At 42.6% G+C, this 20,162-nt stretch overlaps 1 protein-coding gene across 1 annotated transcript in view; it reads right to left on the reverse strand.

The window, feature by feature from the left end:
• Positions 1-1,337: 1,337 nt before the first annotated feature.
• Positions 1,338-20,162, reverse strand: part of lhpp (phospholysine phosphohistidine inorganic pyrophosphate phosphatase) — a 28,216-nt gene continuing 9,391 nt past the window's right edge. Inside the window, exon 7 of the mRNA XM_051939746.1 lies at positions 1,338-2,075. Within this exon, the coding sequence (XP_051795706.1) occupies positions 1,979-2,075 (97 nt within the window). The 3' untranslated portion in view covers positions 1,338-1,978. The remainder of the gene's footprint in view (positions 2,076-20,162) is intronic.

Genomic DNA, 20,162 nt, shown 5'->3' on the forward strand with positions numbered 1-20,162 from the left:
CAAACTGATCAGCAAAGATAATCGCCACAGCAGCCCCAGTCACTCAAGGATTTGACAGCCTGTCGATGCAGTATGTCCTGCGGCAGTGAGATCATACGTGCCCAGACATGTCTCCTGAAATGAGGTCATCTCTATTATCTGAAAGGTAATCTCGCTCTGCAGCCTGACAGCGAAAAGAATCAATGTGCTGCACTCCTGGACCGATGTATCACTGTTTACCTGTCATGGCAGCCAGCGGAGGTAAACTGCTGCTAATTTGTAACTTGTGTGGAAAGGGTGGATGACCTCAGACTGGCCCGAGAGGTGCGGTTAACAAGCAGCCAGCTCCGGGTCATGTGTGTGTTTTAGTGGCGATGAACCAGCCAAGAGAGGGAAAAGAAGCAAAAAAAACAAAAACAAAAACAAAAACTGCAGGCCTGATCCCTCAGATACTGCACTTCCATAAGCTGGGGGAAAAATAACCAAGATAAAGCCAAGTGAATTCATCTGAGGGTAGTCAAATGGATGTTTAATAGCTTCATACGAGGCCAACAGGCAGCAAAATAATGGACCAAAACACAGAGTCGAACAATGTGTAAGCTGTTAGAAAAGCGGGCACCAGCTGCTAGTACTTTGCTGTGTACATTAATATTTATTTCCGAGCGGTACACCCAGCTCAGACACAGTTTCATAATACTTCGTAGCATTTCATTACCTCTAATTGCCCAATAACATTCAAGCTTGTGTCAGCTAATGGTGAAATGAACCAGAAAGACCTCAATGAATCACTGGGCAATAGGCTTTTGTTCTTGTTGAATCTATTTGGTACACTGAAACCTCGAGGGCAGCGATTGAGAATCGTTTGTTTTACGCCCCACTTCCAAAAGCCTCCACAATCCAGCTGGCACACTGGAGGCTGATAACCAATTTTTTTTCACCCCTCATCATTTTATTTAACCTCGCTGCAGATACTGTGTCTGATGAGTGACTTTTAACAGTATCACTATGACAGCACAATCCCCAGCAGAAGTGGCCTAAAGTCAAGTAAATAAAGATAAGCACTTGTAGATTTGTGATTCTTCGCTCTGATGATGGAGAGGCCGCCTCATTTTTGTTTACAGAGGGGGAAACATGAGCTTAGGCGATGGCATAATTCATCACGTTTCGACTGGGATCTGCATTTATCATCTCTCAGACCAGCTCACTTCCCATTTCCAGCGACTTGTTATTGTAAAACAAAAGATATGAATTCCAGTTTAAACCAGAGCCAAGGCTACATTTTTCCCCAGTGCTGTGAGACCTTGAGAACTTCTGTGACAATGACTCAAACAAATTTCCAACACCAAGGAGCCTTCATGCACATGAGTAAATTAGTTTTATTTAAAACAACATTAGTGACTGCTACAGACTGCAGTAAAAAAAAAGTTGTTTTTTTTTTTTTGCTTTTTCCTACACATAACACCCTAAAATGCTGCACAGCTACATTTGTGCAACCACTGTGCATTTCCAGTTTGCCAACAAACGGTCTCCGTGTACAGTAGCTTGACAAAGAATCTGAGTAACACTAGCAAGGAACACTCGGCTTTACTTTCCCTCTTCTAACAGTCAGTCAGCAGCTGGTTACAGGCACATTCATGTCAACTTGAGGTATCTTATCTATGCCAATCATGTACTGACAAATGCACTGTGCAGCTCTAAAGCATTCAAAGCTATCTCTTGCAGACCCGTGTAATAGCTCTGCACATTTCCTTCTAGTTTGTTTGACACTATGTGGCGTGCCAGATGGCTTTCCTATGTTTGACAGTGCAGTGAGTTGTGAGAGTTTATACAGGTTTTTGTTCCATTTTGTACTGTTTTGACATACATGAATTACCTCAATGCAGCACACCCTTCCTATTTAAAAAAAACGCTTTTATAGCCTATATGTTAACACGACTGGGCACCTGCTTGTACCACTGTGGGTACACTCTCCACAGTAAGTGGAGAGTTTCCTATACATTCAGTGCCTCCTCTGATTGAGGATCAGCTCCACAGCCTGGGCCAGGTTGTCCACAGTGCCGTCGGCCTTCACCGTTGGGTGCCTCTCGTCGCTGGGCCTGAGGGAGGAGATGCAAAAGCACAAGCTTGAGGACGCACAGCACGGTAAGAAACAGGAACAAACAGCAGCCACACAACGGTCAGCAAACAAGAAGGCCCGAGGAGTCTGATGCTATCAGCGACATTAACAATACTGAATGGACCAACTCGTAAACAGCAGGACACGATGGCTGAAGAAAAATCAGGAAAGGCAGCCTTGTTAACGGTCTGAGCAAAGTCCTGATAATAAACATGGCCTGTGTCCTCCTAGAGTGACTAACAAGAAAGAACTAGAAATGAAAATGAAGGTTTCCCAGTCATTTTCTGCTGTTGTTGCCATCTTCACACCTAAAGGTATCCGCGCTGTCGCCTGCCAAAAGCCCATGCAGGGCAGTAGCATGTTTTCTGTCTCTATCACCAGCTGTCACACAGTGTTCCAGACTTTTCTATTATATCTGCAGGCAAGTAAAACAGACCCACTGGTGAGTTTAATGAGAGCTCCTAATTCCAAAAATACCTGATTCTAAAAATAAAGGCAGGACAATAATTTGGTGGGGGTTTCTAACAAGGGGGCTGGGACCCAATTAAAAGATATAGTAAAGCTGAGCAGCTGGAAGAAGAATAAAACTGCAAGAGTTTGGAGAAGAAAAAAAAACATTTCAGCACATATAATGATTTACTGATGTTTCGCTGAACTAGCTTCTTATTTTTTTTGCCCAGACATGCATTGTCACCAGAAGATGAATCCTACTGACTTGTGGTGTTGCCCTGACATTCCCATCAGGCTCAACAGCACTGGAATTTGTACAGATGAGCACCCAACACACAAAACTATGAAGATGATCATGGAAAACGTAGATGCGAAACATCAGCATTTAAATACTGATATTGTACCATGCAAGCTCTGTTTTACAGTAGAGCCCTATATAGTCGCATTGTCTTGTTTCTTAATAGACAATCAACCAATAAACTTTATTTTTACATAACAGCTTTCACGTGGGTTAGTGCAGTTCAAAGTGCTTTATAAAGTGTGGACTACAATGAAGTGAATTAAAACTAGATTAAAAAAAAAACTAGATACATATGCACATTGATCAGTAACAACATTAAAACTGCTGATAAACCATAAGTCACTCTTGCGGATGTTACCTAAGCATCGCTACAGATCAAGCACATGGCCCATAGCGATAGCAGTCCATGGCAGCCTCCTCCAGCAGTACAGTGTGTCATGCCACACTATAAAAGCTGCTCAGAAATGGATCGAATAACAGGATAAGAGCCCAAAGTGCTAATGTAGCCTCTAAACCTACCAGATTTGAACAAGACTGAGTATCTGCAGCCAAATTCATGGAGGCCTCATCTTCAAAATCACAACCTAAAAGATCCACTACCAGTGCCAGACACCACAGGGTACCACCAAAGGTCCTATGTCCATGCTTCAGTGGATCAGAGTCATTTTGGTGGCAAGAAGAGGAACTTTACAACATTGTCGCAGACCAAAGATACCACCCAAAGCAAAGGCAGCCCTCAATGGCCTCCCCAGCAGTGCAATGCACCCTTGCTCAGAAATGGCTTGAGGAACATGACCAAGAGCTCAAAGCGCTAACCCAGCTTTCAAAAACTCCAGATTTTAATCCAGTTGCACATCCACGGGTTGTGGCAGAACAAGCCAAATTCATGGAGGCCCCACCTCCCATATCACAGAACCTAAAGGATCCACTGCCAACATCCCAGTGTCAGACTCCTCAAGACAACCCAGAGGCCCCATGCCATTGCCTTCATTGGTCAAAGCCATTTTGGCGGCTGAGGAGGGTCCTATACAACATTGTCGCAGGCCAAGCATACCACCTATAACAATGGCGGTCTTAATGCCTTCCCCCAATCTGCCCTGCTATACCACAACAACTGCTCAGGAATGGCTTGAGGAACACAATGAAGAGCCCAAACCCAGTCTCCAAGCCCTCCAAACTCCATAAGTCAACAAACAAACCTACTGGAACAAGCCAAATTCATGGAGGCCCTACCTTCTATATCACAGCACCCAAAGGATCTGCTGCAAACATCCCAGTGCCTCCATGGGTCAGAGCCATTTTGGCAGAACAAGCAGGACAGTGCTGAGCAGTTGGTTTTAATGTTGTGGCTGTATTCATGTTGGATAAGTTGGACAGACAGGTGGAATTGTATTAAGTGTGATGATTTGCACAGTTATCAGTTCTATAATATCAAATTTACTTTCATGCTTCTTGATAGGGATGCAAACATACATGAAGGTCACAGAACACAAACAGTCAGGAACCACTAACCAAGGCTATAATCAGAATCTTTCTACCTGGCTTCCTAAGTTGTGGAAAAGCTGTAGGAGGCACAGGTTGGGTCTCACCCATCTCCCCACTGACTGCTGCCATTGTCTGGCTTAGGGCCCAATGATGGATGCAGATATGGCTGTTTAATCAGCTGGTAGGGGAAATGTAATCCATTTGGCGTGGCACCAGGCCCAGGGCCGGCATGCAGGACCCCTTTCCTCCCCATCACATCAAAAGAGCGAGACGCCCCCTTCATTCATCTGCAGGACTGCCCAGGAGTCCTGCTCATTTATGAAGTGGTGCCTATAGATCCCCCCTCCTCTCTCCCCTGGGCCGCCTTGACCAGGCTCTGTGTGCTGCCTCTGTTCCCCCAGTCACGGGTTGGAGCTCCAGATGGGGACTCTTTGTCTGGCCCTGGGTGTGCAGCACACACTACCATTAATCCTGCCTTCTGAGAGCTCGCAGAGGACCATGGCAAATATTTGTGAGCTGCCCAAGTGTAGCGACAGAAAGAAGAAGCTGTGGGAGGGAGGGGGGGCGGCGGTGAAGAGAGGTGTTGAATACTGAGGCTGCGTTGAATACGGTGAAGCGGTGCCATGTGTTTACGCATGTCTGTCAGCTGCCAGCTCTTGGGTTATGTGAGCTGGTCCACTAATGGTCGGGGTGTTATGTCTCCTGTGCTGGATTACTCCCGCACCCTTTTCTGCCCGAGGACTGATTGAGTTCACACACGCACAAACAGGCATGAACACACAAGCAAGTTAGTCACATGGCACTTATGTGTCAAACAGTGAAGCCAACAGCATCGACCGCACCATCTTTCCAACCTGATGCTCTCCAAAATCTTCATTCGCCTCCGTCTTTTCGATATGCATGCATGCATGCGTGTATTCATTTTGCTGCTTTCCTCCCGTTGTCATGAATAATGAAGGAGTAACCAGGTCAATGTGACCATGCAAAATTCAGCACAATGCAGCTTGTGTTACCGGTGAGGTAATGTGCGGCTCGCTGCACGTCCTTCAGGTCAATGCAATATCAATACACGTGAAGAGATAGTTTCGCTTCCTGAGCTTGACTGACAGTGCGCAGCCTTCACGTCGGGATGAGGTCAGTTATGAGGTAGGAGGTGGGCAGCAGCCAAGAGTTTAGCTCAGCACAGCTGCCACCACGTTGAAAGAACGAACTGCTTCATCAGAAAGTTAGTAAATGATACCAAGGTTGGGTTCTGAGTGGGAACTACTGACGCAGTATGGATTTTGCACGGACTTGGGTAATGGTAAATGAACATAGAAGTTTATTTGACAGTAATTGAGCAAAATACAAGTTTGATAATTGGTTAACATTCAAATAGTTTAGTAATCAAAATACCAAACATTTTCTGGATGCAGAGCGCGTTCTCCATTTTATAACATGGAAAATTTCAAAATTACGGTCGTTTCAGAAGAAGTTAGAAGTTGCTGAAGATGTCATTTTAGGATTTGAGAACTGTAGAATGTTGATTTTAAATAACTGGTTGAGCCTTGTAGGTTTTCATCATTAATGAGAGGTAACCAAGGATATTTACTCAAATGTTTTACTAGTAAGTACAGTTCTGAGATACTTTACTCGAGTCATTTTATATTTCCACTCTGCTACATTTCAGAGGAGAATATTGTAATTTCAACTCTGCCGCACATATTTCACAGCATTAGTTACTATTAAGATGTTACACATTTTTACACCTTATATAATAAATTTATAAAATAAAACACACCGATATAAACTATTGGTTTCCACCCTTTTTGGCTTCTGCCTCTGACTAAAAGCACCACAATCAGGGCAACATTTCAAACCAAATACTGTTTTTTTTTTAACCTTAAAACCATTGACAATGTTTCACTTCAAAGAATTCAATTCACTTATATCTATATAACGCCCGTTTGCAAAATATGTCATCTCATAGCACTTCACAGAGTAACATGAAAACCTTACAGAGAAACCAACAAATCCAGAGTTCCCTTTGAGCAAGCACTTGGCAACAGCGGGAAGGGACCAAAAAAAAAAAAAAAAAAAAACTTCTCCTAACCAAAACTCAAGTGCAAAAGTAGAGTAAGCTCTACCATAAATCACCGCACAAGCCCTCAGATTTATTGTGGGTCTCTGAGTATAAAACTGGATATAAATCTGCTCAAACAAGCTCCAACAGAAAACACGCTGCTGACACAGTGCTGCTTCAGTATTAATAATCTAATGATGTCACATATAATACATCAGCCAGAGAGACTAACCCAGTCCTACATTCTGCTGCTAATGCTTGTGCACTGCTATTAGTAATGGAAGTAATTATCTGAATCATTGTTCCACATGCTGGAAAAACAAGTACATGCGACTCTAATCTACTACTACAGCTATGACACGACAGAGGATTAACCTGTTGTTCAAGCTGGTCACATCACGGGTATCAAATATATACTGCACAGGCAATAAAAGAATATACTGGCTTTAGAGTGTCATATGGATAGATATATAACATGATACCCGGCTCCATAAAAGATGGAGATGCATTTTTGTAGGGCAGGCCGCTCCTCCGTGTAATGAAAGTGGATACGAGTGACTCATACGTCGAGTGCGCTTATGTGTGAAAGTCAGCTGTGCATCAAAGACATACAGAGATGAGGTACGATACAGAAATAAAGGAAAGCGGGGGCTGTTTAACATAACGCAATGAGGCGTTGCTTTGCTCAGATGTATGGCAGCTGATTGTCAAGGTATCCCAACCGCAATGTTAAAGGCATGACAACCCTCCCATCAGTTTATGCTTAACATACACAAAGACACATGGGGGTACAGAAGGAAGCAAAAGGACCCGATTTAGTAGTAGTAGGCCTTTTGCTTGACAGATAAAACAGATAAGATGTTCATGAGGGCAGAGATGAAAAGTTCAACAGCGCGCAACTCTGTGATGTTTTGGTCTGAAACTGGGGACATGCAGGGCAAATTTAGGGTAAGTTCGCACAGAAACTTTCGCACGAAACAAAGACCTGCCTGTTGGAGATTGTCCAGATAGACAAAATGCTACAAACTCAGTAATCTTGCAAACATCGCAACAAAGGTGGCACTTATCTGGCTGAAATCAGGGCTAATTTTCAAGTGGTAAACCACAAACTCACTCTGTGTCTCAGGCAAAAATACCCCTCGTGTTGAAGCAAAGTCATCACAGCATTTACGAAACACACACTTTTAAAAAGAGGAACAGGGGCAACAAGTGGAAGCTTAGCAACGGGGACGTTACGCTGACAAATAAAAGTAGGAACATAACTTTAAAAAACAACCATTTTTAGCTTTGCCCTAAATAAATACAACTATAATATGCGTTTTGTAATGTGACCTGCCACCTGGCTGCCTATTCCTGCCAGCGATGGATGGAAAAACACTCAACTCAGCTCATTGTGTAGTTTTTCATACCAGACTAGTGAAAGCACCATCAGCCAAAACACAGGCCTTTTCCCACAATAAAGCAAACTACGACCTGGAGGGGAACACGGCCCGATGATATCTAAAGCCTTTATGCTCAGCCAAGCCTAGTGGGTGACATAAGATGCGAAAACTAGACAAAGCTTTCTCCTCCTCACCCTGTGGGGGGGAGGTAGAGAGGGAGGGGTGTGTGTGTGTGTGTGGCTGCCTGTGTTTTCTGCCGCTCAGTGACGCTGCAGGAGTCTTGGCCTTGAGGGTGAGAATGTGATCACAGTTTGACTGGCTCTGGGATAAATAAAAGGTCACGGGAGTGAGTGATGGTGGATCAGGAACCTCAAAAAAAGAAAAAAAAAAAAGACAGAAATAAACGGATGACTCCTGTCGGTTGGGAGCCTGGTTTTATCATAATCCGCTCGAGGTTCACTTTTCCTATCTCCCTCTTCTCTCTTTTAACTGATATTTACGAGACGCAGATAACAGCCTTGAAATAATACAGCTGCAGCCTCTTATGAAAAACAGCCCAACTGAATAGGGGAAACCACCATGTTACGTGCATGTTATGGCAACAGAAAGTGACAGATAACTTGGAGAACTTCACATCCTCTGCTGAAGTTTGCGGCCGCCGTTATCGCTGCTCGGTACAAAGGCTGTATAATGTTGAATCATGATCAGCAAACAGCTGCGACGTGGTTTCTCACTTTACACAGATTAACGGTTCTTTCCAATCGAGCTGGACACAAAGGGGATTCCCTGGTTGAAGCGCAAAGAGACACTTGATTTTTTTTTTCCCCCATCCTGTTGCTTTACGAAAACCTCCCGTGAGTGTGAAAGAGAAGCTGACAGCGCGACAACTGAACTGTCAAAACCCACCAAATGGAAACTTTTTGTCCTCCCTAACCACAAATTATATCCAGGGTTAAACAAATAGATCATAAGCATTTGCTTTCTGTTTTGTAGGTTTTTGTATCTGCTTAGCTACAAACTTTCGATGCAAAATGGATCTAAAGTTCTGCATTGTAACAGATTTTCTGAGGCATTTTTCTGCCTTGAGCTGCTGTTCATTTCCATTTATTTTCATCAATTCCTCAAAATCAATCACTAGACTCTAGAATAACACACTTGAATCATCTGTATCATGTCAGAGCCACATTTTCTGCAAGGTAGTGTCTACAGATACAGACCCGTACCCGCAGCCTGTGGCCTACGGATACGGCACTTTCCATTTGCCGACAGATACGGACCCGTATGAGAGTCTCACGAGTCAAGAAGCTGCTAACCACTGCAAACTGTTGAAAGGTAAGCAAAGGTTAAGGTTAGGGTTAGGGTCCGTACCTGTAGTACCGATGCTACGGGTCCGTACCTCTCGAGTCTACCGGGAGTCACGTGACCAGTTCTCGCGTATCTGATTGGCAAACGGAAAGTGCCGTATCCGTAGTCCACAGGCTACGGGTCCGTACCTCTAGCAACAACCTTTCTGCAATGCTAAATTGGTCGATTACACCTTTAAGTCATCTTCTGGAAAGCAAGGCACACACACCAAAAACTTAAAGCTAATATTACTCCTCAAAATAGTCATGACGGAACTTTGATCTCGATAAGAATATCTTTTGTTTATTTCAACCAACATGCCAAACATTTGCTTTTTGCAGAGCATGTTCTCCTTTTTAATAACACTGACAATTTCAATATTTCTTACTATTTTAAAAGATGTTGTTGAAGATGTGACCTTGGGGTCTAGGAACTGGCGACTTGCACACATACTCTATTGTTCAGTTAGTTGAAAAAAATAACACATTTATGTTTGAGAAAATGGGTTCTTGTGTTCTGCAATACGGTCGATCTTTTAAAGGTACGAGTGCTGAATGTGTATCGAAATGAATAGACTTTGAGGCATTTTTCTGCCTTGAGTGGCCATTGATTTTCATTCATTTTCACCACTAAAAATTAATCAGACTCTAGAATAACACACTTGAATCATGTGCATCATGAAGAAGCCAAACTTTCTGCAAAAAAATGCGACGCAAAATTGGTAAATTACAGCTTTATGTCATCTTCTGGAAATCGAGATAAACACACCAAGTTAAAGCTGATATTACACCTTTAAATAGTCATTAGGGGACTTTCATCCTGATAAGAGTGTCTTTTGTTTATTTGACCGAATTCTTTCAAAAGCAAACTCCCTTCTCAGTTTCACAGCTGTCCTGTCAGTGTTGTGCTCAATATGCAGAGCTCTATGTGACCCAGATCTATCCGCAATCTTTTCATCAGCACGTTATTATTAGCAGTGCCGTTGATGACTTGCTGAGCCTTCGTTTGTGTGTGTGTGTGTGGGTTTATCTCGCTGCGTGTTGTGAGTATTATGCCAGTGCTGAGGAGACTGCTGAGTCACCAGCTTCTGAAACAGAAAATGCAAACACACACAAACATGCACACATACATGCAAGACACAAACCATTAGGAGAAAAAATGGCTCCGGCAGAAACCAGGCAAAGGCCCAAGTCCCCCCCAGCCAAGCAGCTTGTCAATTGGTAATTGCAAGAGGGATTGGTTCCCCATTGAAACGGCTAAGGGTCTGTGTTCATGTATTTAAGAGGCAGTGCCATGTTTCAGCCTGCCATCTGTGGGCTCGAGCTCTCCGATTCTCTCCCACTCTCGCTCATTTTCTTTTCTTTCTCTTTCTCACGGTGGAAAAGTACCGTCGAGGGGCTCAGTGGCCGAGGCCCGGTCGGCTCCTTTGTCTTGCCGTGGGAGTCTAGTCTCACTGTGACAAAAAAGGCTCAGGTTAATTATTAATATCTCATTGACTTATAACGCACGGCAGGCTTTAGAGGAGCCTGCAGGCGGGGGAAGCTGTCACCCCAGGGTGGTGAGGGATGGAAGACCAGGCACGGGGCACCCAGCTGAGTCTCATCAAGCTCTTTAACCTCTTTGTGCAGCTACGGCTACACCCAATGATGATCCGCACTCAATCTGTGGCACATAATTGTGTTCTGATCTCATCTCAGAACTGAACATTCAGAACACACCTTGAATGAAAGGTGGCAAGAACATTTTTTTTAGATTCAGGTGGAGAAGTCTCAATTCAGCTCAGCTTTGTTTTACTGCTCAGATTTATGACTCTGTAACTGATCATGGTGACCTCAAATGGCCTCTTATCTTTTATAACAGATAGAAACAGAAACCTATGTTATGAAATGAAACACTCACCAGTTGTAGGTTAAAAGGTATAACAACTCGCTCCAACATACTGCAGTTTTGATCAGCTAAAATTCAAGATAGTTCCAGTGGTTTTGAAGATGGAAAAATAATGAAGATCCCATTTCTTATAGATGGAAGTCCTTAGACTGGGAGTCCAAAGAGCACCCGAGGCAAATATAAAGTACATATAGAAAGTGATTCTAAAAGGCAATGAAGATTCATAAAGGATTTCCATATTTAAAATGCCTTGAGTACTCTTTGGACTGACGACCAACACTGAAAACTTCCATCAATAAGAAATGGGATCTTCATTATTTTTCAATCTTTGCTGAAGAGCACCAGATTCGGCATTTTCTTCACTTTTAAACCACCAAATGTACTGTTCTTTCTTTTTTAAAAAACAAAAAACCCCAGTGCAGCACTTAATTTCAATGCTAAACTTCAAAGCTTAATACATTTTCTCAATCATTACTGCAGATTACTACAGTTTCCAGTTGACGCGCACACACACATACATATACATATATATACATATATATATATATATATATATATATATACACACACACACCGGGCTTTGCAAAAGTTCTGTTACACTTGCAAAATGCAAACAAAATGAACACAGTTTTTTGGTGCAATAAGATGATTTTTTATTTTCTAAATATTTCAATATATGTGTTAATGATAATATTAATCAGAAATGTGGCCACCCAAAAGTTTTATCTTATTGCACCAAAAAATCTTTGTGTTCATTTTCGTGAATGTCTCAACAAGTGTAACAGAACTTTTGCAAAGCCCGGTATATATATATATATATATATATATATATATATATATATATATATATATATATATGGCCTGTTGTATTGTATTACTCCTTGGGGAAAAATACAATTTCCAGTGTTATCACAACTCTGCACACAGTTTTGCTTGGTGAAGTCAACCATCCCAGTTACAAACCAAATGGCTAAATACGGCTGTGCACAAAGCAATACTTTGGCTTAATATAGATACATTTAGTCATGTTTGGGGTAATACCGGCTACATGTTCTTCAGGATAGCTTTCTTTAGCCTTTTTTGGCTTAATGTGACTGAATAGCTACATTTTGGTATAAAAATGTAGGTGTTTGAAAGCAGTGTATTATGCTGCAGTAGGTACGCATTACTACTTAGTTGTCAAATTATTGTAAAATTTAAGTGTTTTCATTGTTATCATAATTTTATTTCAATTGTTCTTTGTACACAACCATGTTTTCAAAACAATTACTGCGCACAATAAACCTCAAGGACCTAGGCTGGCTACCACCAGCCTGAATCTCAAGTGAGATACAGGCTGGGTACCTGCTATTCATTTTCTTGTAGGGGTGGAGCAGTTTAAAATTTTCCACAGCCGTTGATTGGGCGCTGCATATGTCAGTCAGTCTGGGGCAGTTGAAGCTCACAGCCAATCGTGTCACTGCTAGCCGCTGACGTAAATGCAGAGCGACGGCAGCACCACGAAAAAGAATCATTGCTGTGTTTGCTCATGTGTTTGCTTCTTTCGCCATGTCGCCGGACGATTCTTGCCGTTTATGTAAAGTAAACATGAGGGAAAGTGGACCCCGTGTTTATGCACACTCCACAGATATGTTTGTGTCAAAAACAACGCCGACCATATCAGATAGGTTAGCGATGATGGACCTGATAGTCACCCCGGAGCCGGAGCAGTCAAACAGATGCTGCCAGCGCTGCACCTCCACACTCGGTCGGCTTGAAAAAGACTTTCCTTTATTCAGGCAATGGGAAGAGAACGTCCGGTTAAGCAGCGTATCGAAAAGACAACGTGAACCCACCCCGTCCAAGACACCGAGGACTTTGAAAAAGACCTGCCCAAACCCACCGAGTCCACTAGCTTGTTCCTTCGGAAACACGACAACAAAGGTAACGCTTCTTCTCAAACAACCCATCATGCATTGCGCGTAGTCGCTTAGTGTGCGTCATCGTCTAACTGTCCCTCCCCGTCCTGTGATTGGATCCCTGACTCAGGGACAAATTCAACCCCAGGTCGCCAGACTGCCTAGTAAACGAAATGACAATGAGTGCACAGGCAGTCTGGGTATTCCCAGACTATCAAGGACCGGTTTATGTGTGCCAAATAAGAAAACAAAAATGGCTTTGTGCATGGCTGTGGCTTGGATGAATATTTAAATAGTTGTGTTTCATCACATTTCACCAAAAAGTTGGAGGTTTGGAATATACCGAGCATAGGAGAGGACAGTGGAGGAGTCAGTTATGCTGCAGTTTGGTTTGATAAGATTCTACAGACATTTTGTCCACAAATTCTCAAGTAGCTGTTGTCCTCTGTGAGAAAGCAAGCAATCCTACAGGCATGTTTACAGTGGAATATTCTGTTAAAAGTCGAGAAATGTGACTGTAAATGCAAGAAACAGACAGACCAAGAAAGAAAAAAAGACAAAGCAGTGTTTCCAGAATGGGAATCAAGCAAAAACACAGAGAGCTGGCAGGATGAGGAAATCATTTTCAGAATTGATTGTGTTTACATTCCCTACAAAGCTGCCAATTTCAGTCCACGGGAATAGGATGAAAACATAGATTAAGCTGAGTTAATTAGCAGGACTGTATAGAATTGTGGTAAATTGCTGCTCTTGACCACAGCTCTGATGTAATCCTCTCTATATGTTTACGGTAAAGGCAATTTAAGAGAATGTGATTTCTAATTTTCAACATTCATACGTACATTAAAAAAAGGTTTACTAATTCGTAAACGTTTTAATTGCTGTAATCCTGTGGCAATGAAAAGGGTGATGAAATGAACAACCCACCCTCCTCTGCAAACAATAAGATAAGGTGGGAGCATGCAGCCAGGAAATACATGCCACCAACAAAACCCAGCTTTCATGTGTTATCTGTTGAAAAGGAGGGAAATCCAGCAGTGGAAATAGAAACCTTATGCAACATGTATTTTCCTATTTTACCATGCAAATATCCTGCTGACTGACTAAGGAGACACAAAGAACTGTGAGAAGCTGCTCACACATCGCTATGCTTATATGCATATTTGTTATAATGTCTAATGTTTTCAGCTTCTTTGAATCTGACATTGTATCCACACCTACAGACCTGTATAACAAAATGAAAACAGGGATATATATATAGATGACAAACACTGTTTACTCAATCCGTCTGTTTTCCACAGAACAAAGAAAACCTAATGGGCCAGAATGCTCTTGATTTCAGTTCCTCTGAACATCCAGGGGGGGCCTGGACACAGAGGAGAGTCCCTGTGGATTCTGCCTCAGTTCAAAGGCCACACTGTGCACATAGCACGATTCTCTGGATTGGTTTAAAAGAGTCGCTGTTGTGGTTCAGAGGCAAACAGACCCAGACGACAAATTCAGAAATGCTGCAGCTATCGAGCCGACAGGGCTCCTGACAAGTTCACAGCCCCCAGTCTCAGTGGAGAACAGTGAGATAACTTCACTTCCTTCCCACACAGACAAAACTAATGTGCAAACAGCGGTTAAGAGGACAGGGTGTGGGACTGTGCTGTTGCGCTAGACGCTCTGAAATGCCTGCACTCTTGTCTACAGAGAGAAATGCTTCACAAAGATTAAGAGAAAGTGTGACTCAACCAAAACCTGCTCAGGCATGACAGCACGTTAAATCCAGTTGTATTAAATGTGCTCCAGAAGGAGAATTAAAGGTATTACCGTGGGTGCAAAAGATTTGATAACCATCTCGGTGATGCATACAAAACAAAGCCTTGAAATGTGGGAGGTAGTATGTGCCGCGTACAATCATTCCCCTGTCTGACGGGGCACACATTTGAAACCATGCGCATTATCATAGCCACTGACGCTATAGGACACCGCTGGAGGACTGAAAGATAAGCTAGCCTGAAATACAGTATGTACCTGAGAGGCATCCCAGGGGTGGCTTAGAAAGGAGATTAAGCTGCAACCACAGCCGAGCACAGAAGACACGGCCACCCTGTCAAGGTTCTGTGTCACAGATCTGCAAAGGACAAAGCCCGTCCATAAACACGGCTATCTTGTGTTCTGTCTAACGCTTGTTCAGGTCGCAAGAGCGAAGATCTCAAATGGAAGTGTGTGTGTGTGTGTGTGTGTGTGTGTGTGTGTGTGTGGGGGGGGGGGGGGGGGGGGGGGGCATCACCTTTCTGTAGACACATACAGTGCAGCGAAATGTTAACACTTTTGCAAGCTTTCCATCAGTCAATCATTCAGCCGGTGTATTTATTCAGGGTGGAGAATAGTGAACTTTCTTTTGCATAAGAAACCTGTGTACACAGAACAATAAAAAAAACTGATGAATTAGGTTCTGCAAAAGAAAATGTTTGCACGAACCTGATAAGAAAACTAACAGTAAAGCAAAAGAAAAAGCAGAGGCAAGATTAGACGTTAAAAAGTGGAAACTATTTACGAAAACAGCAGCAATCATCGAGTAAGAATCAATTCCAAGATCATGTGTGTAGGCATCTGTAAAACAACTGATAATTCCAAAGCAATGAAAATTTGAATTTGGTGAAACAGTTTGATGTCCTATATTACACATAAAGATGTAATAGTGTTTGTCAGACTAACAGTGAAATACAGGCAAATGATGTCTGCAGGCCTTTGAAAAGGTCAAACTACAGCTTGAGCCCATTTGAAAAGTGTAAATGAAATTAAACTACCCTAAAAATCCTCCGAGTACAAATCGTTTGCAGTTTTTATCTCCAGTAATAAATCCACTGAGACATTAACCTGTCTGATGAGAACAGTTACGCAGTTTACTAGAAATAAAAGTTTAAAAAAAAAAAAAAGTAGGCCATATTCGTGGACTTCCCTATTGCATCAAGCCACATCCCTTTCACCCTCATTCCACATCCGTCTCAGACCTCCCGGTTCTGACGACTCTGATTACAGGAGCAGCAGTTACAGTGATAGCTTTGGATATTTGCATACCCACCATCTGGTGAGAACTGTGTGTTCTAACTGATGGTTTTTGGCATACAATACGGCACGTGTTCGTGATTTTGCATGAGCGCAGCAGCTTCATTGATAAGGTGTACATTAACTGCTGTACTTTACAGTACATGTTACACAATTTACAGCATTCGGGACAAACAAAGATAGTAGATTATACTATATTTATTGCCACAGTGGCTCCATGAAGCTGTGATGTCGTTTTCTTCTACATATTCTTAGATCCTTACTACTCATAGGGTACAAACGTTGATAAGGTGTTGGGTTTCATTTGAAGAAAAGCCAAGTTGTTCAAGCATTTTATTGTCACGTTTCACTCATCTCCAGTGGACTGTAGCTTTAACCAAATTCAAACTGTTACAAGCTACAATTAGCATGCTAATGTGCAAAAAACAAATTTATGGCACACATTCAGGATATAATTACCAGCAAGTTAAGTCAAGTCAAGTCAAGTAGGGGGTAAGTTAAGATGAGTTAAGTTTGAACACGGTTTGAAAAACAGCTGACTAGCATCTAAATTGTTTCTTGGGCAGCTGCGTGTCATTTCAACATTAGTTTCTCCAAAGCTGATTGAGGTTTGCCATTTAGATCGAGGTGAAGTAGTATGGGGATGTCAATAAAAAGTGACTGCACTAGTCAAGAAGATATTAATGAGGCTCAAAATAAGCAAATATCTACCTGAGGGACGTCAAAGGTATGACTAGACTGAGAAGCATTTGCATGGTGAAGAAAACCCCCTTAGTGGCTGCACAGAGATTCAAGAATGTGCTTCAGGATGTATGATGCATGTTTTCTTGTCCAGATAAGACCTCATGGCCATAGCCTTAGTGTAGTCTCCACACTACGCAAACCCCTGCTAAGTTTCAAAATAGAAAGTCCAAGTTGCAGAATGTAGAAACACATAAAAAAGGTTCTACGGACAAATGATAGACCTCATCTGTACAAGTGGCTCTGTTGTGGTTTAGGAATATATGATTGCCACAGAGCAATGAGATGAACGTAGAGGTATATGGGAGCATCCTCAGATTTAGTCAAAAGCATTAAGACTCATTGGACAATGTTACATCTTTTAGCCGGACAACAATCCTAAACATATGGCCAAAGAAGTCAAAGAGCTTTTCAGGGTGAAGGGGCGAAATATCCTCAAGTGACCAAGTCAATCACCTTATCTCAATCCAATTGAGTCGCATTCCGCTTGCAGACGATCACAGTGACAGGAGTAAGACATTACAACACCAAAAGATTAAGACGGTTGCAGTTAAGACCTGAGAGACCAGAGCAGATATAGAGGGTCTTCTCAGTTCTGTGGATCCAAGTTTTCAGGCAATCACTGCAAAGCATTTTTCAAAAAAATATCAAACATGATGTTTTTAAACTTCATGATTCTGTCCAATTACTTTTGAGCCCTTAAACTATCATACAGTTCTTCCTACACTGACCAATTTAAAAGATGCTACCGTTTCTCTCTGGTTTCATTTGTTCATGAACAGTTATAAATATGTACTGCATACATCATACACACGGATCAGCCACATGAATAACAATCACATTACAATTCCATTCTGCTGGTTAACCTTGCACCATGGAACTTTTATCTGTGTACCACCCGACTAAACATTGCTACAGACCAAGCACCTCCTCCATAGCCCGTCCTGATGGCAAACGTCTCCTCTACTAAGATAGTGCACTCTGCTACACAACAAAAAGTGTTCCTTGATTTGGCCTCCAAAGATGCAACGGAACAAGCTCAATCCAAGCACAATCCTAAGTATCCACTACCAGTGTGCCAGCAAACACGTTCCAAAGCTGTTTTGGCTGCACTTGGGGAATAAACACACTATAAGGCAGGGCATTTTAATGCTATAGCAATGCAAACATGACATAAAGTAGCTAATTTAGGCTCACTCTACATTTATCATCTGTGACTCCAATGCTAGGAATGGAGATATTTCTGAAAAAAATCCACCAATGCAGACAAGTTGGAATAACTTGAGGTTTTCCTGCTCTGTTGACATGTCCGTGAATGCAGCATTAAACTAATGAAATGTTCTTTCTTTAGCATGTTATTTCTCAAACATGCTAACGTCAGCATGTTTGTTTTTCTAAATACGGTATGGGCTCGGAGCGGCAGAAGCCACAGCACGGAAGAATTGCTGAAGGAAAGCTAATCTGTACGGTAATCACATGGCTGCTGACCCCCCTGCAATGCTTGTTTCCTGTCGCTTCCCTCGGTGACGGCCGCAGACAGAAAGGCCACGAACCAGGGTGCGGTTTCGGTAAACTGGTCCACAGTTTGTCCCATAGGGGACCAGCTCTTTTCTCGAGAGGTTTAATCTGGCTCGGCACTGCTAGTTTCCCAACATTCACATTAGCAGTCAAGCGTTGGACACAGTGTAAACCATTCTGAAGATGGTTGCTGCTGTGTGAAAATGTTTGCCGAGCGCTCGCTGCCAGATTCCAACGGGAATCCAATCGGCTTCCTCTAACTCACTGGCCCTCGTTCAAAATACCTATCAATACTGTGTTGCTGTCTGACTCATCGCTACACACTTTCTCCTTGGCAGACGTACACATGTCAGTACTGAGGGTGTGCGTTTAAATGAGAAATTCAGCTTCTTTCATTACGGCACACAGAGGAACGACGGCAGCAATTAAACTGGCTTACAAACGCTGCGTGAAGGAGCAGCAAGATGTGAACCTGCTTTTAAGAAGCTTCAAAGCTCAACCAGTTCTGTGCTGATGCGGTTCCTTGAAGATGAGAGACCAGAAACAAAGAACACAGGACCAGTTGTGGCCAAAGACTGTGGGAGATCAATGTTGAAAAAGACAACATAGAAGAAGCCACAGGATGGAGAAAACAAGGATGACATACTGATAACCAAACTGCCCTGTCAGTATCATCAGCTGGCCACAGTCTGATAATGCTATCATGCTGGCATCTGTTCTTGGGTTCATTGTACGGCCACCAAAAAACAAAACCCCATTTTAACGCTGTATTTATCAATATTTTCATATTGACAATGGATCAAGTGACTACGAGTATTATAAATAGGATCTCTTCTAATGAAAAACCAACAGAGAACAACAACCCAACTCCGCAGTTTCTATCAGCCCTGTCTGGTTTTGTGGCGTCTTTTATTTAATTTCATTATTTTGGTTTTACGCCTGCAACGTCACTGCTTCGGTTCAGTCACACTGCTTCCACCCGCAACAGATAAATCAGGAACAAAGCAAGAGACTGGCTTCAACATTTTGCTTCTAAAGACCCGCAGATTTCTCTCAAGAGGTGTTGCTCTCGACTTGTCTTCATCAGCCGGCCGTAAACATGACTCCAAATGGAAGCTACCGTGTCAGCTGGCAATTCTTTCCTAACAAGTTCAACTACAAACTTAATAAGGTGATAATACGTCAGTGTCGTGTTTACAGCTCGACTTCAAGGGGCCATAAAGTTCATTAGTGCAGCTTTAATACCAAACGTTGCTTACTGTGGACATTTTTTGCGAAGAAAATGTCACTTTTTAACAGAATTATCTATAATTTTCCTATGCATTGGGGTAAAATCCATGATAAGCTGCACAAAAACTTTGCCTACAGACAGCAGAACTTCAGTACTGATTTTCAATACAACAACAATACGTGATGGGGGCGGAATTTAGTGAGAATTGACATATGCAGCTTTAATATCCTGACTGCCCTGTAACCATAGACTAGAACTCATAACTCCAGAACTGAGAGGCTGAGTGAGGGCTGGATTGGAGCGTAGTGTCGGCAGATTGTTACCATGCAGCTGATTAACATCAACAGTCAGATCTCCAAACTCCCAGTCTAATTTCCATCCACTTTTCAGTGGTAGGCCCCTCTTTGCAAACCTGTTCTACATTAAAGAGTAAAAGAGCTCTCCAGCTCCCCTGAGGTGCACTAACTTTTGCTTGTTATTTAAGAACCAGGGAAAGTTGACTTCTAGCAAAACCGCACGATTGCAATTACCCCTATATTGTACCTATAGTCCGGCAGCCATTACCGCTACGCCCTGTGCTATCACTTCGCTTGGTCTGCTCTTGAATCTAATCAGCAGCAACGAGTTTGTGTAGCGTGCCTCGTACGCAAAAGTGCAGCGAGTATTTGCACGTGAAACCCTGTCAGCGTACATGATTATTATAACATACAT

Source organism: Acanthochromis polyacanthus, chromosome 19 (genome assembly GCF_021347895.1).
Source record: "Acanthochromis polyacanthus isolate Apoly-LR-REF ecotype Palm Island chromosome 19, KAUST_Apoly_ChrSc, whole genome shotgun sequence".
Taxonomy (NCBI): Eukaryota; Metazoa; Chordata; class Actinopteri; family Pomacentridae; genus Acanthochromis; species Acanthochromis polyacanthus.